The 27,874-nt window shown below is 41.7% G+C and overlaps 2 protein-coding genes across 6 annotated transcripts in view; one reads left to right on the forward strand and one right to left on the reverse strand.

Annotated features, from left to right (window-relative positions):
• Positions 1-20,123, reverse strand: part of RNFT2 (ring finger protein, transmembrane 2) — a 37,487-nt gene extending 17,364 nt beyond the window's left edge. For all 5 annotated transcript variants that reach the window (XR_004754741.1, XR_004754739.1, XR_004754740.1 and 2 more), the window contains exons 1-7: positions 20,013-20,123; positions 19,479-19,667; positions 17,058-17,547; positions 13,815-14,293; positions 12,600-12,676; positions 10,980-11,080; positions 8,282-8,435 (exon numbers count right to left, since the gene is read on the reverse strand). Coding sequence is in view for 2 of the 5 variants with exons in the window: in XM_035340173.1 (XP_035196064.1) it covers positions 8,282-8,435; positions 10,980-11,080; positions 12,600-12,676; positions 13,815-14,293; positions 17,058-17,140 (894 nt within the window). In the remaining 3 variants the exon portion in view is untranslated. The remainder of the gene's footprint in view (positions 1-8,281; positions 8,436-10,979; positions 11,081-12,599; positions 12,677-13,814; positions 14,294-17,057; positions 17,548-19,478; positions 19,668-20,012) is intronic.
• A 116-nt stretch (positions 20,124-20,239) lies between these two features.
• On the forward strand, positions 20,240-26,817 carry SPRING1 (SREBF pathway regulator in golgi 1). Its single transcript, XM_035340174.1, has 5 exons — positions 20,240-20,490; positions 21,049-21,205; positions 22,472-22,623; positions 23,150-23,263; positions 24,480-26,817. The coding sequence occupies exons 1-5, from the start codon at positions 20,380-20,382 to the stop codon at positions 24,561-24,563; spliced, it is 618 nt and encodes a 205-aa protein (XP_035196065.1). The 5' UTR covers positions 20,240-20,379; the 3' UTR covers positions 24,564-26,817.
• The last annotated feature ends 1,057 nt before the right edge of the window (positions 26,818-27,874 follow it).

A 27,874-nucleotide genomic window follows, 5' to 3' on the forward strand; every position in this document is an offset into this window, starting at 1 on the left:
CCCAGCCTATTACCACCACCCAGCTGACCGTTTAGGAGAGGTCTTTTGCTAACCTTAGAGTGATTACAGCCAGAAGGAAGGAAGCAATACAAGGACAGCTGAGCAGCATTTAAAAGAGAACTACAGCTCCAGTAAATACTTACAAAAATAAGGCTTGTCAAGCATGTCAGTGCAACACCAGCCCTTTTTTAAGCTAGGAAAAGTGCCTAGAAAATCAGAAGTAATTCTGCAAAGGGCTGTGCCAGGAATAAATGGGGTCTTCTGAGCCAGAAGCTTAGAAAACAAGGTTGTAACCTACAATTTCATCAGCAGAATTTAGCTTTCTAACAGCAGTAACTCACTGTTAGCAGCACCCATCATTTGTAAATGCACCCAATACTCCTTTCTGTCTTTGGTTCTCCAGCTTTACTATATCTTGGCTATCTAGACTGAAGTTTTTCAAGCTAAATACTTGTTTTAACCTGCATTTTGTCTGAGAACTTCAACCTAAAGCATTTCAGCTAGTTCTCATCCACATTAGGAAGAACTATTATATTAAGCATGACTACAATTATTTCTCCTATGCACCTCTGATTTGGAACAACTTGAGATAAGGATAGGGCTGCTTCTGTTAGGTGACTTTTCCTATTCCATAAAAATCCATGTAAACCTAGGCACTCTATGGAGTGTGATGCATGTCTGAATTGTGCAGGACCCAGTCCTGGAGCAAGCATATCATCACACTGGACTACAGACTAAACAGGGTATTAACTGAAATTATAGTTCTCCATTGGGTAGAGGCAGATACCAGAACAAGCCTTGGCTTTGGTCTCATTAAGCCCTTGCAACAGGTTGGAATTAAGCCTGAGTAAAATGAAAGTACACTGCTGAACCTCTGTAGGGTCAGTTACTGCAAAAGCTGTCAGGCTACTGCTGTCAAACACTTCATTAGCACAAGCAGTGAAGGACTGTGCTGTGGATCTAATTATTACTAATGCTGCTGATGAGCCATGTGATGCCACATGGTGAGATTTGTGTTTTTTTCCAGAATGCTTTGTTTAAAAACTAAGTCAGTGACTTGCATAACCCTCCCTTTTCCTCTACCTCAATCTAATTAAAAGACAATTTCTATACTTTAAATCCAGCACTGATTTCGGAAGAGCAGAATTCAGGATTTTCATACAATCTCAATCTTCCTTCTGTAGATGCAGTCTTATATAGTCTGTAACAACGTGACCACTGTTTTCACAGAAGGTGAGTGGTACTCATTAAGCATGTGACTTTACTGTTTTGTTATACACTCATTAGATGATGGCAAATCTGCATCTTATCGCTTCGTGCTATTCAAGCTCTGAGTAGAAAATTACTAAAGGTCCCTGAGTCTCTTTTTATGACATGACCACTGTAGTATAAGACTTTCAGAAAGTTTTTTTGCATTGTTGGCTGACATAAGGGGCAGCTATTATCCGCTTCTTCTAAATGAAAACTTGAGACACAGGAAGGGTAAGGTTAAGGTAAGGTTGGTTTTGGTGTTCAACCCGAGATGTCTGGGATTAGAGATTTTAATATATCCAATTACCTTTAAAACCACTGACTTCAGTTTCCAGCTGTACATGGCTTTCCTAAAATCACATAGGAATTATTTGGCAAAGAAGAAGATGGAATTTAATTCTCCAGTGTAGCATTCAACTTTAACCTACAGAGTGTTTTTCTTCTTCCAATGGTCTCTTTGTTCTCTACATACTTTCCAGTTTCTACACCAGCTTCTTTCAATATACCACCTTGCTCCATCTGTGGGGCACAGTACACCGTGTTTGGTGATGGATGAAGAGGTCTTACAGAAAAATAACATGAAATCACATAATTAAAAAAATGAATTGCAACATATGCAGTGCCAAAGGGGGGCAAATTACAGCTGCAGAAGCAATGCTAATTTCCACAAAGCCTGACTATTGATGTTGTAGTCTTATTTGACATAAGGCTTTGTAAAAGTGTGTATGTGCCTCACAGAAGGAAATGGAGAATGGCATGCTAAGGTTTTACATGGCAGAATTAAAATGGGATGTAAGAAGTGAGACAAGTTGCAATGAGGCAACTGTAAGTTGTGATTAGCACTCAAGGGAAGATCCAAGTCTCACTTGTTCTGCTGCCAGCAGCATTAGGACATATACTGAAACAGGAAGATGCTAGAAAAACTGAGACCTGCTGGCAATTTGGATCAGAGGAGAGCAGGCTCTGCTGAGATTTCAGGTCATACTGCCAATATCAGAAAGTGTTGGGTAGGAGCAATAAACAGCACTGTGGCACAGAGGGTGCTGGTGAAAATCATTGAATCATGGAATGGCTTGGGTTGGAAGGAACCTTAAAGTCCATCCAGTTCTGACCTCTCCTGCCAAGGGCAGGTATGTCACCCACTAGGTCAGGTTGCCCAAAGCCTCATCCACCCTGGCCTTGAACAATTCCAGGGATGGGGCATCCACAGCTTCTCTGGGCATCCTGTTCCAGTGCCTCACTACCCTTATAGGAGAGAGTTTCTTCCTTATACCTCATCTAAATCTACCCTCTTTCAGTTTAAAGCCATTACTCCTTGTCCTGTCTCTATACCCCCTGACAAAGAGTCCCTCTCCCCAGCTTTCCTGTAGCCCCCTTTAGGCACTGGAAGGCCTCTATAAGGTCTCCCCGGAGCCTTCTCTCCTGCATGCTGAACAATCCCAAGTCCCTCAGCCCATCTTTGTAGGAGAGGTGCTCTTGTCAACCAACACCCCCAGGTCCTTCTCCTCTGGGCTGCTCTCAATCCATTCTCTGCCCAGCCTGGATTTGTGCTTGGGATTGCACTGGCCCAGATGTGGGACCTTGCACTTAGCCTTGTTGAACCTCATGAGGTTGCACAGGCCCACCTCTCAAGCTTGTCCAGGTCCCTCTGGATGGCATCCCTTCCCTCCAGCGTGTTGTCTGCAAACTGAGAAGCAATTTCAAGTTGCGGCTAGAGGGACTGTGAGATTTTATAGTTAGTGCAGTGCTTCTGAAAGTCATACTTTAGATCGCTTAAACTGGAAAGTTAAAATTTGAAGGCAGTTAAGAGCAGTGTTTCTTCTGAAAAAATTAGTAGCTATGAATTTCAAAGCCTGGTAAGGAGAGGGATGGGAAAGAGTCCCAGTTCCTCAGAACTTAGTTGCATGCTTTAGTTAGTTCTTTAATCCCTTCCTTTCATCTCTGGGATGCCACATCTGCTGTAGGCTTCAAGAGGGAAAAGCAGCCCTCACACAGTTCCTATGGTCTAGAGGATCAAGGCTCAGATTATTCTACAAGAAGAGTGAATCGTTTCTGAGTGAGTTTCCCCCCAAAGAGCATCCAAGATCATCAAGGAGAGGACAGGCCTATCTATTGTCACATGTTGGAGAAGATTAGGATTAATTAATAAATCTTACTGACCTTTTTTGTAACACATCACTTATGTACCAATTCCCAGTGCTTGTGTGACTTGTTTTAATGCTTTTTCATTAGCAGCATCTAGAGGACTCAAATACTCCAAGTGACTTTTTTTTTTCCCCTCATGAAAAAACATACTAACCACCTTCTTGTTAAATGACTGATACATATCTGGTCCTGTGATGAAAGAGGGGCTGCCAGGACATTAGAAGGCTGTTGCTATCACCACTGCAACTAACTCAAACCCCTTGTGGCATCTTCTCTTAATATAAGCATTCGGGAAGAGCCTGAAGCCTACAGGAATTGCAAGCTGCTCCAGCTTGCCCTCCTTCCCCACGAGCCATTAGGATGGGCCTGTTCTATGTGGTGGGTTGTTCTACATGAATGCTGTGTGCAAGATGAGCTGGTTGCTCAAGGAACATAAAACCTCTGCACGTGCAAGCTGTTTGTACAACTCATTGTGTGATGAAGGGTGGGTCAGTCTGACCAGTGAGAGAGGCAGGGACCCATGATTTTGAACCGTGGTATCCTGTGATGTTGAGCTCTGAGAGGAGATGGAAGCAGGCTGCAGAAAAGTCCTAATCACTGTAAAGTAAATGCTCATTCTCCTTACAATAACTATGTAATTATACATGACTGTGCACTGAGAAAGAAACATGATAACTGAAGTAACTCATGCTCATGCTCTGCTCTAATGTGGAAGAGCACTGGGGCTACTCAGAATTAAGCCTTACTAGCTTCAGACTCAGAATAAAGTTACCACTGATCAGCTGCATGGTTATGCTTTAAGATTTGCTTCAGTTGAATGATCACATTCCCTTGTTCAGAAGATGTTCTGGTATTTCTTTCAAGTCCAAAATGCAGCTTCAGAAGGAATATGGAAAGCTTAATGTGCTAGTTTCCATGGTAGAGCTGTAAGCATCCCATGCTAGGAAACATGGGGTGCTCCTGAAAAAGGTGTTTAGTCCTAAGTCCAAGTGCAAAACTATGTAAAGTACGGCTGTCACACACAAACCAAGTATTCCCCGAATGGATTTGCTGAGATAGTACTAAAAAAAAAATAAATAATAAAAAAAAATAACAAGCAACCAACAAATAAGAAAACAAGCAACTATTTCCATAGATGCAGTGAGCAGGCAATGATGCTAATATGTACACTTGCCACTGATGCAACTTGAACAGCATATAGAAAAAACATCATGAGTAATGTCAGTATCACCGCAGACTTGAGAAAAACTAATTTGCATTGTCTAGATGCACCTTTCAAACAAAAAGTCATGAGTATTTATTCAAATAGTAACTTCATGCTACGTTTTCAACAAATTTTATTTTCCTTATGAATTTTTAACTTTCTGGAAACGGAGCTCGGATTCCCTAATGTTGTACTTGGCTGCACACCTGTACTGAACATGCAAAGAATATTCTTACTCAGGGCTTTTTTTATGCACCAACCATTAAGATTATTGGAAATGAGTGTCTTTGGTATGTGACTTTCTCTCCTGTATATCCAAGGTTCTTACATAGTTTTTTTTTGTTTTGGTTTTCCTTCTCTACTCCCTCCCCCATGTCTCACTCCATTCCTCAGGATATCAGTTTAGATTACTGACAGCAGCATGAGGAGGGGATGGGAGACTTACGGGCACCTGGGATTTCCTAAACAGAAATCTTTGGCAAATGTCTTTTTATTATTTATTTCCTTATTTTTAATTCCACCCCTCTCAAGCTGTCATTTCTTACCAGTGAAAATGAAAAGCTGCCATTTATGTGTGCACAACAATGGAGGCCTCTGCAGGCCACATGGCTCCTGCAGTTTAATTTACTTTAATTCATTTTATATTGAACCAAATGATCTTATTTGCTGTTTTTGATGGAGAGCCTTCAACATGCAGGGTGGGAGCCAAGCCCCTCTCCCAAAGAAATTATGAGCCCAGCTGCTATTAAAACTTGTACCCAGCTTTGAAGGGTACACTGCAGCTCATGGGGGAGGAAGGGAAATCTTTAGCCACAGGTATGCTCCTTCTCCCACAACCTCCCTCTGGCTGCAGAGGTACAAGATCAGCCTGATTTGGGTTACCTTCCTTTTTCTGCTGCTTTTCTCCCCCCTGCTCAAGCCACTCTTTCCCTGCCTTCCAGCCTGATTGCAGTCTTAGATGCAGTCTTAGTCTTACACTCTTGGCACCTCTGTTTTTCCAGGCTAGTTTAGAACCTAGGAAACTCTGGGATTTTCTTAACTTTTCTATTTTCCCTCATTCTTTGGTTGGGTTGCCTGCAGAGATATTTCATATCTGAGATATTCAGCTTGGAGAACTACGGGTAGACATAGCAGTCTTCATGCTTCATATTCCAGCACTAAGTATAATTTTGGTTCCTGACAAGGATTTTTTTGGCCCAGAATGATGTGTACTGCTGCCTGTATTCAGATTCAAAAAGCAAATCAAAGAGATTCTGCCTTTTAATGTTAACTTGCTTTTTTTTCTCAGTTATAGCATCGGATCAGGCTTAAGTAAACCTCACTTCCATTGCTGAAGGGAAGTCTCTTTGCTTTTTCCTTTTAAATCTGTACTGGATCCACGGTGGTTCTTGATGTGATGGGGCCATATTAAGAGTACATGACTCAGGTACATTAGACCGGGAGAACTGAGTGTGCTAGTCTGTATTTTTCATATGTTCACTGTCAAAGTGAAAAAATGCATCTGAGCTAAGTGGAGTTTGGTCCTATTTTCACTATTTTCATTAATGACCTTAAGCTTACTCTGTTCCATCATTATCAAATGTGCAGTTCACACTAAAGTAGGAAACACATTGGGAAGAATTATAATGCAAAAATCATCTTGACAGACTAGAGAAATGATCTGGAAAACATGGGGGTAAAATTCATTAAAGAAACACCAAAGACAGCCCAGCAGAGAACAATAATAAAATGAAAGTTCTGGAATGAAGGAGTGTCTGAGGAAAGACTCAATTGGGTTTGCTTCTTCTACATGGAAGAACTAGTTTTATCCACATAAAAAAAAAAAATATGAAAAAAAACTAAATATTTCCTGGAAAAAAAAAACAAACAACACCTTATATCTCTACCCTACAAATAAAGTTTACTTCTCCAAAAGCTTGTTACCTGCCATGATTAAGCAACAACCATCCAGAAGTTCACAAGCTACTCACTAGGCTTCAAGCAGAAATGCTACTGCAAGCATTTGGGGAGGAAAACAGCAATTTTGGCAAACATTAAGACAGCAGATGGCAAATACCTTGGTAAGAATTTGGTCAAGTTAATGTCTGAAGTGCATCAGAACTGTTTTAACTCAGAAAATACTTCTTCTAAAAAGAATTCATCTGAAAAATAAGATGTGTAGTATTGTGCTGGCCTGTAGAAGCAAGCTAGGTCACCAGGTTCCAGGAAAGAGCTCAGCTACATGGTTACCAATTACAATTTCCATGGCATCCTGGGGTTCTCTTGGAGCTCTCCCATCCCAGTTTGATCTTACTTAATTTGTTACACCAGATCTCATCCCTAGTTGGCTTAATGGATGCAGTGTAGAGGGTGGGATAAAAAATAAATCCAGATCCATAGCAGTAGGTAACAACAGTCTCAGATGTCAAGGGACAGTGAGACCATCAACAACATCCTAAGACAAAAAGGGACTTAAAAAAAGTGAGAAATATTGCAATCCAGAAAAAGGTATTAAAAATGAAGCATCTGTGCTCTGAGTCATTATAGGCCCGTGACAGATGTGATCTTACCAGCCTCCCACTGTAGCTGCAAATAAAGACCCCTTCTCTTTCTTCTTTCCCGACAAGGATTAATGAGTACTTGGGATAGCTCTCAGACAAGCAAGCAAAGGCTGTGAACCTTTTCCAATGCTGCAATTTATCTTGGGAAGACTATTCACATCACTTTTTCCTCCCCTCCCCGGGCTGGATTATGCTCTGACCTAGCACATTAATCTCCCCAAATATAATAATAATAATAGAAGAAAAAAAAAAGGACCTGGACATTCGCCAGAAATAAATTAATAACCATCTCAAATAGCCCTGCTGTGCAGGAACAAACTGCTCAACTCCCCTGCCACCCATGTCATTTGTAAGCAAAACTATTCCCAGTTTAGATATCCCCTTAAGTGCCCTGCCTGAGACTTTCTGCAATTAATGATAGTATCTTGCATCTATACAGTGCCTTTCATCCAAACACTTGTCAGAAAGTTTCGTTATCAAATGCACATTGCTACCTTTGCCACTGATATGGTGACACTACTAAGTGGAAGAAGGGACAGCATGACAGGTCTGTGAAGAGTAAAAAAAAAATATTTATTTATATATGAAAGGGTAACGAGAGAAAGTGTAGTGAGAAAGTTTCAAAAGTTAGGCTTGGTCTACATATAATATTGTATGTATTTAAGTCTTTTAACTGTTTACTTCTAATATTTCTTCATCCACTTTGTGTGGCACAAGTAGTTTCAATTTAATATTGCTACTTTTTTGACCCAAGTGGAAACCCAAAGAAATCACCATTTGCCTCTTCTTTCTATCAAGCAGAAATCTGTGCTTCAAAAATATCTGTTGACAAAGACTGCTCAGAAAACAAGACTTAGAACGTCAACCAGCAATGCAGTTGTCTCACTGCTAGCACTCATTCCTTCTCAAACAATGTTTACTTCTCTTTCTCTAGACTTCAATCACTTGCTGGCATTATCAAATCCACGCTCAGGTCTGCAATTTTTGAAAAACAAAAACTTAGCCAGGTGACTCTGCTAAAGTTTTAGCAGGTATTTTCTTATTTTTGTCCTTCCACACACATTTCTGTCTGTATATGTTGTAAAGGTATCAGATTATCAAAGACAAATATCCATACACCCAGAAGAGAACAGGCTCTTACCTTTGACTTAACAGCTAGGATGATCTTAGGCAAGGCAACAATTAGGCATTTCAATGCAATGGTGAGATACTTCAGCACAAAGTCCGTGATCCCCACGATCCACATCAGATCAAAGAAGTCCAGTCTCTCAAGGTTGGGTTTCAGAAATATAAGGCTGAAAGGCATGACAACAAGGTTCAAATACCAATGAGGAGAACCTCACTTAGGCTTCTTGATACCAGCTCTATCCACTGCTGCCCAAAGAAGGCCTAGAAAATCCACTGAACTTCAGTGAAGTCCTCAGGGGCAACAGGAATGAGACATGCAAATTAATCTCACAGTTCCTCTGGGCCTCTTGCCTTTGTCTGTTCTTGCCCATTTCTACTGAGGTCAGCAGGTTTGCCCACTATCAGCAAACAAGACTCAAACACTTACAAAATATGTTTTTGAGACTGCAATCTTCAAAACATACAATCCTCACCAGAAAAGAGCCTCTGGTCTAACCACAGTGCCTTTAGTCCATAGGCTTGCTCTTTCAGGCCTGACTGTGAAGGTTTTTCCCTTGAAGTCTCAGTCATCAGCAGTCTTTGAACAGGAAAGTCTTGGACAACTTAAGTCCACCGTGTCTTTCTCCTCTGAGGCTCGCTGACTAGAGCTACTTTCAGGGGCAGCAGTCTCTAAAGCTACTCGTGCATGTGAAACAAGCGGGTGACAAAGGAAGCGTGGTATTAGACAGAACTCTGGCAGAACTTGAGGAGGGTCATGCTCCAACAGTGGCTCACTGGGCTGTGTTAGTTAGCAACTCTTACCTGAACCAAATCTCCAGAAAGGTAGCATCCCTTACATAACGCTACTGACTGCGCTGAACATCTGGCCTTTAAAGAAGGGGAGTCCAGGACAGCACAACTGCATGTAGCCATGGGCAGGAGCTACTGACCTGAGCAGCAGTGAGGTCTGGACCCTACTCAGACTGAAAGAATGGGATTCCTGTTCAGGATATTTACCTACCAAAGCCTAATGGTAGAAAGCAAAAACTTAAAAAATATAAAAGGAAAGGTAAGATAACCAACCCAGAACAAAAAGCCTGAGCATGAATTTAAAATACTCACAACACTGGCACAGCACAACAGGTAAAATTAAATCCTAAAAACAGAAACAGAATCAGACACTTTACTACTATCCGTGCACTAAAAACAAGCAAAAAGTAAATAAATTAGGAAATGAAAAACAGATGAGAAAGAAACAAAATGAAAGCAGCTATTTCTCACAGGCCTGCCTCGTGCATGGGCACAGGTGCCCACACAGCAAGCAACAGATCCGCTAGCCCGAGCATGGCACATCATGCACCACTAGATCACTTGCAGGAATGGCACTTTTCAGTGAAGCCATTGCCCAGACTGTTCACAGTTAATAAACTATGTACTAAACAATGCATAGGATGGCCCCAAATTGCTGAAACCCTTTTATTGTAGGAGACCTATCTTTTATTTTAAACTGTGCCCATTCATCCGTTTAACCTTAACCCACTTCCTAAAGCCACACTGTTTCCCTGTGGTGCAAATAAACTTCCTAAAGCCTTTCTGCCGTATCTCTTTCTTCTCTTTCATTCCCTCCCGCAAACCACATCACAACCCCATAGTTCACTATCTCTCATTCTAACCCACGCATACAAGACTTCTCATCTCTCCCTTTTCCTGAAAGCATTTACACGCACTGCTTTCCAGTGATCAAACCCAAAATTGTTAGGGACAATTCCACAAGGTACCAGTGTTGTTGGCCCTTGACTCTTTCACTGCACAGACAGCACTAATGGGAAGAAGCTGAGAAGCAATGAAATAAATGAGAGAAAAAAAAAATGCTCAAGAGCCATCTAACCACAGCCCAACTGATGCATACTATGCACAGTGTATTTTCCAGGAAATATTTTCAGTCTGAATTTCTAAGTCACCTTCAACGGGACTGAGTTTTAATTGGGAAGATAATCAATATGGTTTTAACTAGTAGTATCAAAACTACTTTCTCAAGTAACTAGGTTTGATAATTGCTCTCTTTCTTTTTATTTATTCTGCTAAGGTCCCCTTGCTTAAGTATCTTTGCTTCCTATTTGTCATTTAATCCCTCCTTTACAACGAGCAGGGATAGTACTCAGCCATATCCATGGATACTAACTTTTTTTGTACGAGAGAACCACTTCAGTCAGCATTTTAAAGTGGAGACTATCTTAATTACACCAGACTCAGATGCCTCCAAGCCTGAGTACAATGAGGTAAAATACTACTACTTTATCTCCAGTTTATCTCCAGTAACAGACTAAAAGCTGGATAGACTGAAAAGAAAAAATATTACAGGAAAAGTAAAAACAGCGGATCAATTTCTTATCTGCTTCCAACACCTGCTCTTTACGTTCAGTCACAATGGTCAAAATGGAAATTTAGAAGTCCAGTTCTACAAAAGTATCCGTCCTGCTTTGATACATGAGAAAGTGGCAAGGGTACATGTTTCAACCAGAAACTGTAGCGTATCATCATAGCTGGCCCATTCAGACCTGGTTATGCCATTTATCGACAGGAGCACAGTCCACTGGTAAAAGTGCCACACATTCTTTTCCTCCATTGAAAGCTATTACAAAAACCTAACAAAGACAGCAGACACCTGAAGTTCTTTCTCTCCCTGGCAGTCATCACCTGCTTCCATCATGTACAATGTAAATTTTGCTCACCTGTTGTACAGCTGCTGGGAGCTGAATGTGTAAAGCAAGTAGAAGGTGTTTCCGGTGAGAAAGGCCAGGATCCAGAAGACAACCAATACTGATCTTTTCTCCTGAGCAACAAAAAGAAGCAGAGAAGATAAATTCAAAGTCTCAAGGGTTGCACTGAGCCTCTAACTGCAGAAAAATGCACGGCCAACCCAGGAGACACAAATATGCAATTAAGCATTCAGTAATTAGTTATTTACACAGGACTAAGACTCACAAATAGGCTGCGAGGTAAAGACTATAAACAAAAGCACTCATCTAAGCTTTTCAAATAAAGCAATTTTAGAGAAATTAATGGAAACACACTGGCGAAGATGATAGCCTTGCTTGCAGAGCACAGTGCTCAAAGTTGGGATTTTTCCTGGGACAACTAAGTTCTCCTGATATTTAAATTGCAGCTTGACAGGTTAAAAAAGTCAGTTCCATATGTTGTATACAATTGTACTACAGTTCTGAGCTTTCACCTGTCTGGAATGACACTTTGTGAAATGGGTGTTTTACAAATAGATCCATAGTCACTGAGAAGACGGCTTAGCTAAATCGAACATAACATAAACCATCACTATATACAGCACATATGAATGTTATTTGAATCCATGAAGGTTCCATGACCATTTTTTGATTCAATAAATAAAGGTCGGAAAAAGTGAGATTTTTACATTTTAAAGCACAAAGAATGTTATAGATGGAAGCTGGAAGACAGAAGATCTTGTCCTGGGTCTTGGTCTGGTGTAATTTTGAAGAGTAAATTTTACTCTTGGGAGGAAAAAAAAAAACAGCATTTTTTTTGCAGGCTGATTTATTAAGAATATAGCTCTTTGTAGCTATTCAACAGCCAGGGATGTTAGGTTGAGATTTAAAGCAGAAGGATTAATGGGCATGCTGCTAGAAAGACAGAGGTGAAAAGTGAAAGCCAACAGCAATCTATTACACGATTGTGCAGTTCATCTGTTCATTTAGCATTGTATCACATTTATTTTACTGCTGCTGGTACATGTACTTATATGCTTGTGCCACCCGTGTCATTTTGTCAAAAAAGCAATTCTTGTTTTGTGCTTTTAGTGCTGTTGAAGTATCCTGCTGACACTGAAGAAGATCATGATACCTGAAAAAATCTGGTTTCTTTACATTCTAAACATATAATCAAGAGAGAATTCAAAAGACACTAGTAGGTAACACATCTACAAACTCCTTCAGCTGAACATCTAAATGCTAATAAATTAAATATCATTATTAACTAGTGAAATTGGTTTCAGCAACTCTGCTATACACAATGGGAAACTGAGGCATGGAGAAGCTGCCAGTGCAGTTCCAGAGGCAGATTACAATCTTCCCAACTTTTCCTCCCTTGCTTTTATTATAACATACTTTCACAGAAGTGCAGAATGGAAACCACGGGAGAGCATCAGTGGGGAGAAGTAGGCAGAGGAAGTGAGGATTTTGTCACAGTACTCTTGTTCTGACAGATCTGTATACACACAATGGTGTTCAATCCTAGATTGCAAACAAATTTTCACTACAGACATTTTGTACACAAAGAGCAATGTCACTTGGAAGCCAAAGAGAGTAAGATGCTGTACTCACCTTCAGAGCAACCTGTTCTCGGAGCGTTGAGTTGGCATATGCGAACGTGCTGGCCATACCAATGCACACAGCAATCCCTGCAGGAAAAGACACTGTCAGAGTACAAAGGGCCGGGTAAGAGGATCTTCAGTCCCAAGTCATTTGATAAGCATCTTGAGCTTTGAAAAATATTACTGGGTGATATTCTGGATGCACTAGGAATTAAAATAACCGAAACTGGGAAGTCCAGACTCAAAATTCAAATACAAGTTAAACTGAAATGAAGCTGCTGCAGTGAGCACTTGCCACCCAGCCAAATACAGAAACTCTGTCCTAACAGCAGGTTCTGTGCTGAAAAAGAACAGAAGTGCTGCAAGCTGTGGCTGCACTGTGCAAACAGAAGTCAGCTAGAAGACAGTATTACAGCAGCACTTCAGCCCATCCTAGATTATAGGGCACACTATCAAAACCATATAGGATACCAGGTTTAAAGAGCAAGATGTTGCAGACATGAATCAATGCCTCTTTTGGGGAATACCACCAGCTATAAGCAGCATAAACTTAGGCATTATTGGCTTCCCTGTGACAATAATCTCAGCATACTACTCCCCAAATGAGTAAGGATCCTCAGACGTGTCACACATAAAACTTCACAGTAAGAGAAGGATTACATGAGTGGATTTTACTTGACCTCTGAGGGTCTGAAAGTCTCGTGAAAGAAACTGGGATAGACATAATCTTTAAGGAACTCTGAAGATCTTGACTGTAAGATGTAACAGCTGATGCTGTTTGGCTTGATTTCACAACTACCCTTGTTCCAGTTGTAAAATTGTCTCATCCCCTGAGACCTTCTGTGCTACACAGAAGCCTTTGCTAGTCACTAACGTAAGTTCTCCGTCTCTCCTAGAGAGAGATCTGAGTGGGAAGCCTTGGTAACATCCTCATACCCTACAGGAATGCCATGGAGAGATTAGGAAAAGGTACAGAAATGATCTTCCACTTGTCAGGATAGGAAACAGATGGGACTAACACAGATGAAAACAGCTTGCATTGAAAGTTGGGTGAAAGGATGTGGAGCTGGTTAGTCACCCCACGCGTTTTAATATGTCCCCTTCATGCCAGAATACCTCTAGCTCTAGACACTGTCACAGAGATATATGCATCAGGCATCACAGCATGATAAAGCTTCCACCCACCCTTTAATACATTTACAATCCAAAAAGGATACATGCTTACCAAGCTTATGCTGGAAACAAACTTTAGCTGTGAGGATCAAGATGAACGGAAGTCCCTTCTGCAGCCAGCCGATCACAGCTTTTAACTCTGAAAGAGCTGGGGCTGGAGTCCCGGCCTGTTCATCACTGCCTTCCTCAGCATGCCCGTGGCGGTCCCCCCCGGCCATGTGCAGCAGGGATGAACCCCGGTGATGGCCATGGTGGAAATGATGGGACTGTTGCCGGTGGTGAAACGGGGCTCCTTCTGTACGACTGCTTCCTTCCTCCCTTGGGGTTGGCATCTGAATGAATACTTCCCCACCTCCTGCTGAAGAGCCCAGAACCAAACCTGACTGGAATGGCGTGGCTGTGATGGTACCCGATGGGATACCTGCCAGGCCTGAGAACAGCTGTTGTGGTGAGGAAGTTTCAGCCTTTAGACTTTCAAAAACTCCGCTTTCATCCACGCTGGTTTCAGAACTGACTGTTTGGCTCCGGTTTCTGCAGTGGAAGGAGATTAAAGAAAAGTGATTAAATGAGTGCCACAGAACTTCTTGGTCTTTTAGACCACTCCCGACTGTATCATTTAAGAGTTCTTCATGCACTGCCAGAATATGCAGGTCTCCAGATAACAGATGCTTTTCACTCTGTTTGCTGTTGGAAAGTCACAGCTGCAGAAATGGAGACCAGTAACCAGACTCCGGAAATAAGATCAGAGTATTTCTAAAGCACTGATCATGATGCACCAGTTCCTTCATCTGAGGATCAGAGTTCCCAAACGCTCCGTTTACTTTTGGAGGAGACATATATATAACACATCTCGTATCAAATTCAACATCTTCAATAATGATTTCAAGAAAAAAAATATATAAAAACACGTAAATTTACACAGCACAACCAAGCCAGGAAACATTATATACATACAAATTAATCAGGCTACCTTAGGGAAATGATCTACCCCCAAGATCTTCTATTTAGGGATGATCAGTACTTGCCCACTGATGAATAACACAAATGAGAGTGTCAGTTGCAGAAGAGAAGTGCTGCAAGCTGCCTGTGTGTCCCTGTTCCAACAAATATTAATAAGGATGTGTTGATGGATCACAGATAAATTGTTTTATTTTGATATTCTCAGCAAAATGGGCATGGAGGTAGTCAATTTACAGGGCACTGGGCAGAATTAGGTCTGGCACTGATTCTTTACTAAGCTTGTTGGGTAGATTACAGCCAGATTCTTAAGTCTTAAATATCTTCATCCTAATACCAGAAGAAAATACGCTTTCTTCACTTGAACTCAATCCTTTGGTACTGAAATGAACACATGGAAAGTCTGGATGAAAGGCAACAATATACATAACAAGTAGAAACAACCATTAGAGAGCAAATGCTTGGCAGGCAGCAAATACCTCTCTAACTTGCAAAAGAAGAGTAAAGAATAAATAATGTGCAGCAAGAGGCATAGCCAGCAAATAAGGCATGTTGCAGAGCTCCAGTCTCTCTTGGTTTTAAGCCTTGGAGATGTCTAACTTTAGAAACAGTGGTCACAAGCTGAGACAGCACATGCAGGCACATACAGGGCCCCTAACCTTCCCTCTCCCATGGGCTCAAAAACCTCCCCAGGCATCTTACAGGGCACAGATCACTGCCTTTCATCTGACTCTGGAGATAGCTTCAAACCTCTCTGGAGAGACCTTCCCACTAAGTAAACTCCTAATAAGGCTTTTTATAGCTACACCCCATTCCCAACGTCTCTCCACAGGCTCCAGCAAGGAATCAAGTCAACAAGATTTGGCACACCTTTCTTTGGTTCAAAATATTCATCAACAGATTTTGAATTTTACACCTAACATTACAACTCAGGGATGTATACACAAGACAGGGACATAATGTGACAGATCTGTACTTATGTCTGGGAACATAAACACATTGGGTGGAACTCAGTGTTACAGACAAATACAAAAATATTGTTTGAAACAATACTACTAGGATACACGACTATGCTTTCAGCAGGAAGGAATTAATCAGGCACATATTTAAAAACAAATATACACAGATGAAAATCTGAGTCTGATGAAGTCATCCAAAGTGAAGACTACAATATCAGTGGCAAAAGAATTTCATTCTACAGTTAGAAAACCTTCAGTTGATGTTACTGACATGTATGTATTCTGTTAAAAAAAATTAAAAAAAAAAACATTTATAAAGACCAGTTGATATTAACCTGTGCATCTTTTGCACTCAGTAACAGATAACTACCCTGAGTATTTTTAACTGTTCAAACAGATCCCAATGTGTCTTACATGCTTGTAGTCTCAAGAACCTTTACATTGCATATGAGAGGTGCAAAATACATCTGATGTGCTTCTCAAGGCCCAGACTTGCCTGCTGATAAAAAACCATAGACTGCACTGAGGCTTGAGTGGAATCACACAGAACAAGTTGAAGATGCTTTTCTTCTGCCCTCAATTTAAGAATGGCACTGTGGTAAAAGTGGTCACGACATCAAGCTTCCCCTCTACCTGCAAAACCACTAAGAAATATTAAGTGACTGCTTATGATCCAGATCTTTCGCTTATAATCTCAGCAGAGCAAGAGCAATGAAATTTGTTAGTTCCATCTTTGTCTCAGTAATTAGATTAGTTTCTTCTTTAGAAGAAATAAAATAGAAAGAAAAAAAGTCAAGCACTAACTCTGGGAAAGCACAAGGGAATGTTTATTACCAGAACAACAAGAGTGGCAAGCCTCCCTTGTTGATGTTATAATTACAGAAATGAATTAGCAGTATTCTGCTTCTAACTATTCACATACGCAAAGCTAGATACAGATTCTAGGATGATGTAAAGAATCATCCTAAATCTCTATAAAATACTGTGTAACAGAAGTGTATACAGGCTCTGTTCATACCGATTGACCCTTTCAGACTGACAGTGCTCAATATCCCCGCAGTACTGTGCTCTTCTAGAGCTCTTAGAATTCTAAAACTTCCTGCCTATACTAAGCCAGCTGTCTCCGTATGTGCCATACTGGATCATCAACTCTGAAACAATGTAGTTGGCAGCAGTCAGTAACTGATATGAAGTAAATCTGTCCCTAAACCCAAGCAGAAAGCCTGGCCACATTACATGCACAGGATGAGGAAGTCTATGTTTTTCTCACTTCTGAGCTTTTGTCTTCTAAAACTTACCATGAAACATACAATACACTTAAATCAGAGCTTTGCCACCTGGAGAGGAAAACGTAGGAAAAAGGAAGAGAATAGATTTACCTTTCAGGAGGAGCGTTGTCAGTGTTGCTGCTATGCCGTCTCTGCATTTTCCTCAAAACCTTAAAACACAACACGCTCAACATTAACGTTGTGGGTCACCAGTTCTCAGTGTGACTAACAAAAGTCCACAGAGTCAGAGGGCTGTGAAACCCCTTGAGCTAGTGACATGGCTGGAATAAATCACTGGCTTCTCTGGAAGAGAAGCTTGCAATTGTTATGTAGTACACTTGTGAAGAAGCAACTTTCTAATGGCAAACAGGAGCGCTCACAAACAGGTGTCCAAGCAGGGCAGGTATGAGTCAGATCCCCTTCTGCAGCATGTTGCAGTCACAAGTGGAGTACACAGGTATGATGGCATGGTCTCCGACAGGAACTTCAGGACATCTGACAGAGTAGCTCTAGATGTGACATGTGAATCAACATACGCTCTCTGCAAATGAAATGCATTCCTCCTCTTCTGAAGAAATTTCCAGAGTGATAAAAAGCAAAACTGAGGGAAAAAAGAAAATGTATAAACGTTTTTAATGAAAAAATACAATCAAGGCATGACAATATTCTTTTAACCAGTCAACCCCTTCCTTTTAAACCACAGATTGCCATTAGCAAACTCTGCACAATGGCCACAAATGATATCTACATGTGCAAAAGATCACATGTTCTTGTCCCATTCATTCTGGAACTGTCAACAAAAATAAAGTAAGGTCTGGAACAGGAAATAAAAAAGCTTTGAAATTGTATTAACTTCAGGACCTTTTACTAGGACAAGGAGAGAAATTCTTTAATTAGTTATTTAAATCTCTGCTTTCAAGTGGCTAATTTTAGGGCAACAACCTCAAACACATTACATTTTTTAAAATCAAGACCATTCAAAAGCAAAAAAAGAACAGAAAACCATCAATTTATAGCTCACAGTACATGGCAAATGGTCTTACACAGTGTAAGGTTATCTCACTTATATAAAACCTGAGGCACAGGCAATTTTTGCAAGTGATTTGTATACATTCCTACAGGCACATCATAGAAGATTTAGAAAGAGATCGTTCAAATACATAAATCTGATCCTACTCAGCTTTAGACTAAAATAGCTACTAAATAAAAAGGTAAAAGACTTTAAATACTTCCGGATACCAAAAGCGATAACATTATTTATAGCATTTTATATGGCATGAATCCATGTAATTCGTGTACACAAGAGTACATGTATACATAAATAAGTGTGCAGCCCTGTATCCATAAATCACACAGATAAACTGTATTGAACTTTTAAAAGGATGGGAAGAAACTTTAATGTTTACAAAAAAGAGAAAGACACTTGGCTTGCACCATCCAATCTTCAAGACCCCCATCAAGTGAGCTGAACTGGGACAATGCAGGATTTGAGTCATAGATGACAGAAAATGTCAAGGTTTTAATATGAGCCACCAACTTTAGGCATCCCTTTGACAGTTAATATAAATATACACATGTAAATAAAATACACACAAGCAAATAAAAATTTGGGACAATCACATATGGCAAGAAGAACGTAACTTTGAACGCATTTTATGGAGAAGATACAGGTAGCCACCAAGAGTACCAGATATCTAATTCTCACCAAAGTTTTTGGATACCATAAGTTACCAACACTCTCCTAAATATAAATTTTGATCTTGTAACTTCAAACTGTTTTTTAATCTCTAGATATAAGTTTCAATTTAGGTTGTGTTTTCAGGGCTGAATTTTGTTGTACATGTATTTGTAAGTTTCATAAAATAAAAAATATATATGAGACACCTCTCCCAGATTTTTTAAAGCTGCCTTTGTATTGACAACACATAGTTCTCCAGGGAGCTTTTACATTTTCCCTGCGGTGTTATCTAATCCTGACCTGACAGTATCTGTGTTGACTGAGTATATAATTTTATCCCCCTTTTAACAAAAACCATAATTAAGATATGATTAAACGGTCAAGGCCCCGGGCTCACCCATGCAGGCAAAGCTGTCCTACCTATGAACAATGCTGGGGTCACTGCTTATAAAGAAATCTGCCAGCCTTTCCCGGCTACAAGCTGAGTTGAAGTCAGCGTGGAGATAACTTTGAAACTTGAAAAATCCTTCACTCCCTTCCAAACCATTAGAAGGCTACTAGACTGTGATATGGGGTGAAAACAGCTTTTAAAATGTCACACAACTATGTGGGGAAAGACTTGTTATTTTGTCATCAGCTATTAATGGGACTGTGACATTAATGTTAAGTATTGAAGACATGGGACTTCATAAGATGTAAATTTAAGTATTACATCCAGAAGTCCCACAGAATTAAGATCACATACAATTTAAATGGGCATTGTTCCAAAAAGCACTCAGCTTCAGTACCAAATGATTACATTTTCTCCGGATTAGGGGTTTTCATCTTTCACCAGCTGGACACTTTGACAGTACCTGAACAACAGGTTTAACCAGAGGTGTAAGGTGCCACAGTGGGAGACAGGGCAGCTCAAGAGGGTGCAAACACCTTCCACACGGAGTCCTTCAGATACTCCAAACACGGTCCAACTTGCAAACTCATCACAGGGCCTCCAAGCCAGCTGAGCGTAAAGCACCTGGATCACGGTGCTCAAATAGACACACCTGTAAGAAGCGCACACAATAATTTTCACCACAGCACAGGGACCTTCACCTCCATCTCCTCAGGAAAGGCAGTGAGGAGCAGCACCTCGGTGCACCAGTCCCTGAAGGCTCAGCACCCAACGCGGCCACTCTCCTCTGGGATCAGTGCACAGCCATTCCCCGGGCACCTGCTGGGCTGCGATCAACTTTTGTGACATGCATATAAAAAATAAATTAATATACATGGAGAAACATATATAGAGAGAGATTAAACCAATATAAATGCTATAGGATATAATACATACAGACAGATGCCTGTAAATACAGCTGTATGCATACACACATATCCACAGGCCAGGCCTTTACCTCCTAGCTGGGCCGGGGATTGAGAAAGCAGATACCTGGGGGCTGAGGAGGCTGATGCCTGGGGGCCGAGGAGGCATGTGGCTGGGGCTGAAGAGGCAGGAAGCGGGGCTGAGCTCCGGGCCCCGCAGGCCGCAGCCCGCTCCCTGCCGAGCGGGCCCGGGGCCGCCCTGGCGCTGCGGCCGCGCCCCCTCAGCGCACGCCCGGCCGCGGCTTCCGCCTCTCCGCCGGCGGAAGCGGCTCGGCCTCACCGGGGGGCTCCGCCATCCCCGCTCCCATCCTTCCTTCTCTCCTTCCCCGACCCGCAGCCGGGGATGCGGGGCCCAGCCCGGTGCTGCCGTGGCCCGCGGGCGGCCGGCGGCTGAGCGCCATGGTGCCCTGCGGGGCGCTGCTGTGGCGGCGGCTGCTGCGGAAGCGCTGGGTGCTCGGCGTCGTCTTCGGGCTCTCCCTCGTTTATTTCCTCAGCAGCACCTTCAAGCAGGTCAGTGCTTCCCTCCCCAGCCGCGTCCTGCTGGAGGGGGTGCGGGACAGAGCCCCCCGGTATGCCCGGAGCGCCTGGGGAGCCCCCGCAGCTCTGCCCTAAAAGTACGGTGGGATTGCTAAGAGGGGAGCTTTGAAAAGCTCGGGGTTTAACCAAGTGTTTAGCCAAGTGCTGTGGCTAACAACAACGGTGTTTTGGAATGTAATCTGCAAGAAAATCTTGGAGGGACTTAATCTGCTGCAATCTCTCTTGTAAGCTGTAATTCCCGTAGCAAAGCACGCTGCAAAGAAATGTGTGCATCTACAACTATTTAATACGCTATGTGTCCCTTCTGTAGCTACAGTGACTTGAGTCTAGCTGTGAAAGCTGAGCCTGTGGTGAACTTGCATCCCCTCATCTTACTGCGTTATGTTATTTTTATGCTGTGTAGCAAAAAGAAAGTAAGTAGTATGTTGTGTGCTCCATTGACGTTTGAGTTTCCTGCGCTGTGGAATTTAAAACTGCTGGGTCTTTTTAAGGAACGTGTGCATTTGGTTGCATTGCTGCCTTTCCTTGCAGGAAGAAAGGACGGTGAGAGATCGGAACCTCCTCCAAGTGCAAGAGCACGAGCAGCCGATCCTGTGGAAGGACCAGTTCAGCTCAGGGAACAGCAGCCATCTGAGCAACCAGTGCCGGAATTCTGTTCAGGGGAAGCTCCTCATCACAGATGAACTGGGTATGCTTAGCACCAGGAACAGGTTCTGTGTATTGTACTGCTGAATGCTCTATTGCCTCTCTGACGGTTGATGGGACTTCCAAACAACAACTGCTCCTTATTACTGCTTCGATCCTGTAGAACCTCAACCGTTGTCATTGCTACGGTCAGACCGTGTTAGTTTTGCTGTGGCTGCAGACACTGCTGATCTGATTCTGTGCACAGCAGGCTTGGGTCCAGCTGGGCTCAGCTGAGGCACAGTACCTCCTGAGCGTGGCTGGACTGTTTGCAGGACCACCTCAGATTCAGCAAACCCCAGCTGCCTTTACACAGCATCTAAACATTGGGTCCTGCTGAACTCAGCGTGGTTGCTTGCAGAGCTGCTTGTATCTCCCTGCAGTGTGTTCCTACTGGCAGGTTTGTTATGGAGACCTGAGTGGCCTTGCATGCAGGCAGGTCAGGATTGGTGTAATTAGTGCTCAGTCACAGCTAACGAGCTCACCTGACCCTTGTAAACCCAAGGATATCTCTGCTGCAGGTTCTCAAACTAACTACCTATTTTCAGTGTTTGGAACCTTTCCTGCCACGGACAAGTGCTTCTTGTTGCTCAAGCACTGAGCTGTTCTCAGCCAGAAGTGAAAGGCTGTAGGAAAGTCACATCTTTTATGACTTACATAAATATTAAAATTGAGCACTGCCTGATTTAATGCTTACTGATGATTCACCAAGGTCTCTAAAATCAGTGATACCTTTCGCAGTTGGACTCTGTGGTAGTAGTACAGCTTCTATAAGGAAATACTCTGGTTATACGCTATTAAGGATTCCTATAAACAGTGAGTATTACAGCTCCTCTGTGTGGATAAATCGGTCTCTTCATCATAGTCAACTGTAAAGAGAGTTATCCAGATAACAGACTAGTTAAGAGAACATGTCATAGTTTTTTTCCAGTACAATCATCACGTTTGTCCTTTCCCCTTTCAGTTGTAACAATAAACTATACTAAAACGAAATACGAACTAGAATATTAGGCATTTAAAGAACGATGCTGTATATGCTATACTCATGTAGGTACATAACAGTTGTGCAGATAACACCAGGCTGTTGTAAAACTCAGCTCTATGTCCATGTGCCACGTCGAAGAACTGCTACTTAGGACTTCAGTGAAATTAAGCAGGATCACAAACTAAATGATAAAACTATCAGTAATGTGTTTCTTCCTGTAGCATGTCTATGGAATGTATAAAGGAGTAAGTCTTCACAGTTCTTACTCTTGTTTTTGTTTTTCAGGCTACATCTGTGAGAGGAAGGACTTACTGGTCAATGGCTGTTGTAATGTCAACGTGCCCAGCACAAAGCTGTACAGCTGTGACAGCTGCCTTCCCAACGGCTGCTGTAGTGTGTATGAGTACTGTGTGTCCTGTTGCCTGCAGCCCAACAAGGTGCACAAGCTGTCTTTGGTTTTTCAGGTGTTCTCAGTTGGTCAGGTTCCTTTGTGGCTAAAAGCACTTGTTTGTCAGGAGCTTTTTCCTTAGAGGGGACAATTCCTTTTCTTGGAAGGACGAGAAAAGCCTGCAAGGAACATGTAGCAAGCTATAAACAAAAGCTTTTTTTTAAAAAAATCAATCCTTTCCACTTTTGAGAGGAGGAAGTACTGGGAACTCTGCAGAGTATTTCAGCTTCAGTGGAATTGCAATCGCTAAAGGGAAGCAATTGTAGAAAAACTATTCCGGACAGTATCAGTTTTGGAGTTAGCACTTCATGCATTCTGTTAGCCAAGCACAGTGTAAGGCTTCTCTAGATTTTCTTACTACTAGAGGTTCGTGATGTTAACCTTTCAGTGCTCCTTAAAACATCTAAGGGGAGTTACTTGCAATCCTCTGAAATTTGAGCTGTGTAGATTAAGGTGGGTTTTGATTACTCTTTGTTGAATTAAAGTCTTATTTTGTTGTTTTTCTGCTATTTCAGCAACATCTGTTGGAGCGTTTCTTGAACCGGGCAGCTATTGCTTTCCAAAACCTCTTCATGGCAGTTGAAGATCGTTTTGAGTTGTGTCTGGCGAAATGTAGGACTTCATCACAGGTAAGCCACTAGTACATGTCCAGGGCTCAAAAAAGGAAAAGTGCCCTTGGTTCTAAGAATGGTTGGTCTGTTTTGTTACTGTGCATATGGGCACTTCCTCAAACTCTGAAGTTACAGCTGAGAGCTCGTTGAGGGCAATTTTCTGATTTGGAAGGTGAAATAGTAATAACAATAAGTGAAGAGCAAAGCATAGGTTTACAGCAGGATAAGCTGGTTAGCATCTCTTTAGAAAAGAGGCGCTAAGCTGAGAAGACCAGCTGAGTTTAATGACTGGGAAGATCTCATAAGGGTGAGACCAATGTGACTTGTTCCCCGTAGCTTCAGAGATGCTATTTACCTTCTGCTGTGTTTTTAGATTTACCACTGCATAGTCGCTCAAAAAGTATGTTGTAGTATTTTCTTGCTTCTGAGAAGAGGTGAACTTCTGTTACCCATTAAAGATGCAGTGATTTTATCAGAAGTTTTGGTCTAAGGGAGCATTGGACCTCTTAGAAAAAGAAGATAGAGATGTCATGCAGCTTTGGTACTTAAAATATCTAAAGGGATGAGTTGCAAATAAAGGCTATAGTTCCAAATGTCTTCAAAGCTATTTTTACCCACAGTATCTGATCTCTAGTTTTATCTACCAAAATCATGCGCATCTCCAGTAGCAACTTCATGCCTTGCTTGCTTAAGACACTTTCTGAAGGTCATCTGTTCCAGCACCCTGCTCCAGCAGGGCCACCTACATCCAGAACCATGTCCAGATGGCTTCTGAATATCTCCAGGGAGGCAGACTCCATAGCCTCTCTGGGCAGCTTTGTCCGTTGCTCAGTCATCTGTACAGTAAAAAAGTGTTTACACACTGAACTCAGGGAACCTGTTGTGTTTCAGTTTGTGCACATTGCCTCTTGTCCTGCCACTGGGCACCACTGAAAAGAACCTGGCTCTGCCCTATTCAACTTCCTAAGCATAGATAACTTTTTGGAATGCTGAATATGATCTCACTTAACTTGGGTAGTCTTCAGAAAATGAATTTCTGGTTATGGTTCAACATGAAAATGCTGTAACTTAACAGCTGTGTTCATATATGTTGGGACTGCAGTGTTGCTTGACTCCAGAAGAATTTGAAAGCTTTTTTGCATGCACATAAGCCCTCTGGGTTTTGACCCTCAGCGAAGGGTTGTATTGTTTAATACGTGTGTATTGTTAAAGTTTCTCCTCCTCTTCCCAACAGAGCGTGCAGCATGAAAACACCTACAGAGATCCAATTGCAAAATACTGCTATGGCGAATATCCCCCAGAGCTGCTGCCTGTTTGAAAGCTGCGTGATCTAAACAACAAGGGGAAAGAACTGGAGACTGGAATCCAAAAGGAAGACAAAGCTGCTGCTTTACAGGAGCCTCGGCGTAAATGGTTTATGATGTTTCTGGCGGCAAACCCAGGAGGTGTACAGTGTAAGCAAGGGACTTAAGTTCTGTGGACTTGAATCTTGCTTTTTTCAGTTGATGTTATGCACCTGCTTTAGAGCACTGGAAGGGAATTCTTTGAGTAATTCTTACAACAGCTAGTGTTTTAGGATGCATGGAGTGGATCTATAAAATATAAGAAAAACATCTAATGTAGCTTTGCAGCTGTACCTGTAGGTTGAGTTGTCTCTGCAGTCCAGAGACTTTCCAGAATGACAGTAATAATGAGAGGATTCTTGCTTTTAGAGGGTAAAGCATGCCTGTTGTGCTTTTTTCTCTGGAGTGCTTTTCTGATATGCATGGTGTATGCTACATAGGTAATTATGAATTATTTATTCAATTTATATGGATTACTAGCTGAAAGTATTGATGCTTTGCATAGCTAGTTGTTGATGCCTTTCAGTCCCTGTTTCTTTCTATCAGGTAGAAAGGATATTTTACATCCTGACTAAAATTGGTTGGTGTCTTTCCTCCTTAGTCAAAAGGATTTTTATTGGGATTCATTGCTATAGAGCTTATGTTCCTCTTAGTGAATTTAAAGCATTCAGAACTCCAATGGAGTTGTTACTCTGTCAAAGTCCCATAGCATGAGAGAAGAGCAGGGATCTGCCCAGGATGGGACGTTTGTCTGTAAGTGCTTTCCTTTGTACTCTGCAAAGGTTTCCTCGAAGAGGAGTCTTAGCTTTGTAAACAGCTCTCTGCTAGTCCACTTTCTCACAGGAAGCACTGAAAATTTAGTTGCTTGAACTTGTTCAGGCCTTGGTAGCTCAATTATACTTCACTCCTGGTTGTGCAGGAGGCAAAAGGGTGGAGTTGTTCTAGGATCCCAGTTTAATGATCTCCTTGTACACAAAGTAATTATGCTGGAATGTCAGAACGTGGCACAAGCCCTCCTCTGAGGACAACTGTGTTGCATGAGTTCAGTTAAACCATCAGGGTATTTAGATTTGCTGTTTGATATACTTGCTACTCTGAATTTTACTGCCATTTTGAATGGCAGTAGAGCAGGGTTTGTTCTCCCAGTTTCCTACAACTAGAAAATCTCAGTTTGTTTCCCTCGTAAGTAAGGCTGCTCAATACAGGAAAGATGGGTAGAAAACCTGTAAGATGTTGACTAAATTTGTGCTCTCCCCACATGTTGCTATGTGAAGCCCAAGTGCTAGAATGAACTGGGCTGTTCTTCCCTATGCAGAGCCTCATTTCCCTTGTTTTTCCCATAGTCATCTCTGTCCAGCTAGGGCACTTCTGATTTTGACTTTGTGTATGCTTGTTTAAACTGATACTTCCTGTTCCCTGACTTAAATAAAACAATCTACAGAGGTTTTATTAAGAAAAAACAAGCACAGTGGCAAAAGATATCCGTACAATGCTATTGCAGGATATTCTCACGTGCGTCTAGTTAAAATTAGATGTGATATAAACAAGTGTTATCAGCCATCTGATAAAATACACTTGCATTGTTTTTATTGTTCTTTCCCAATAGTCATCAAGTGAGATAATGATTCCCATCAGCAGATTCTCTTGAAAATCCCATTTCTGCAAAAGCTTTAGTGTTAGCAGTTTATCCAGCTGGAAATCTGTCTCCCCTTTGCTGCCATCCTATGGCAACTTTCTGCAGCAGACATGGTGCAGTGTGAAATACCATCTTGAGAAGGTAGCAGAGCTTACTCCCTTATCTTTTCGGTGTTAAACAGATTCTTTGTCCCTGTTCCAGCATTTTATAACTGTCTTTCTCAGGAAAGACCATCAGGTTGGTACTATCTTTCCTACTGAGAAGTATGCCAGCACTTCATGTTGTTGCACTAAGATCAATATGCTGATGGCTTGTTCTTTCATTCTTTTCCAACTTGTTATTAATTCTTTAGCTGGTGATACCACTGCTTGAAGCAGTAACTGTGAGAAATCATAAGAACCAACCTAATTCAGGGAATGTTAGTAGGAATTCCTGGCCCCTTTCTCTTTCAGAGAAACAGGATGTGATCAGAAATGCATTGTGACCATTGCCCATTCAGTGGGACAGAAACTGCATTTTCCCTCCCTGGTTGTCAAGCTGTTCAAATTGTCTATGCTATATGTTAAATCATTAAAAATGTATTTGTTCCAAAATACTGTCTGTTCTCATGTCTCTTCTTGAGCTACAATGTACCTGTACTAAAATGGAGTCTTGAAGAAATGCAGTGGAGTAGAGAGGGACACTGAACTTGAATAAGTGGAATAAAGGCAAGGAGATAGAGGCAAATGGGAAACTTCTCACTTCAATTTCAGAAAAAAGCATGCTTCTCTCCACGGTGCACGGAAAAACCTGGGCCTTTACTAAACTGGACCAAGCAGGGAATGGAATGCAAAGGATTGCTTCATGCCTTGAAGATACGGTGAAAAAGTGTCAAATTTGTACTTCCTAGTAATTCTTCTCTGTGATCTTAAGTGAGGTCCATCCCTCTTGCAACAAAAAGCCTTGTGATTCTGTGGTTGTCAGTGACTGGCATCTCCTTTCTATTTGTCAGCTACGAGATCCAGGTTGTTGACTCATCTTTGGCAGCAGATTTAATGAGAGCACTTGATGGAGTGACTAGCTTTACTTATCTGCACTGGGGTCAATGCTGGGGATAATTGAATGGGTTGTGTACTCCATTTCGGTAGTTTACAAGAATAATAATGCTAGTGAAAAATGGTAGCAGCTCAAATCTGATAAGGAGCTGGTATAGTATTTGGCTATACCAATTTGGAAACAGTAAGCTGTGGCAGAGGGGCAAAGCAGTGCCTGCTTTGGCTGTTTTAGCTAAACTCAAATTTGAGCCATTGGCCTTGGAAAAAAACCTGCTGTACTGCTCCATGAGGGTGGTATATGGAGAATTGGATTAAAAATTCCTATTGTGGTGAACTGCAGTTTTGAAAAAGTGAAAGAAAACTTCTGGCTTGAGGCCAACGCTAAACAGTTGATTTGGGATCATGGTTTCTATATTCTCAATCTCAGTCACTGTAGTTGCAATTCATCACTTTATCTCCTGCAAGTGTTTGGGCTCTAATCACTTGAAGGAGTTTCTAACAAACTATGTGAGGATTAATGAATTGTCAGTCTCCTGAACACAAAGCACTAAGCACAGCAAATCCTGAACAAGAGTCTTAGTTCTGATGCGCTTTCAAAAAACAAACGTTTTTCTGA

Source organism: Oxyura jamaicensis, chromosome 15, assembly GCF_011077185.1.
Source record: "Oxyura jamaicensis isolate SHBP4307 breed ruddy duck chromosome 15, BPBGC_Ojam_1.0, whole genome shotgun sequence".
Classification (NCBI taxonomy): Eukaryota; Metazoa; Chordata; class Aves; order Anseriformes; family Anatidae; genus Oxyura; species Oxyura jamaicensis.

Excerpts from the sequence above, each read along its gene's own strand:
- SPRING1 (XM_035340174.1), top strand. The coding sequence starts at position 20,380 with ATGGTGCCCTGCGGGGCGCTGCTGTGGCGGCGGCTGCTGCGGAAGCGC. Across the intron at positions 22,624-23,149 it reads GTTGCCTGCAGCCCAACAAG|CAACATCTGTTGGAGCGTTT; the intron begins GTGCACAAGCTG and ends CTGCTATTTCAG. Across the intron at positions 23,264-24,479 it reads AATGTAGGACTTCATCACAG|AGCGTGCAGCATGAAAACAC; the intron begins GTAAGCCACTAG and ends TCTTCCCAACAG.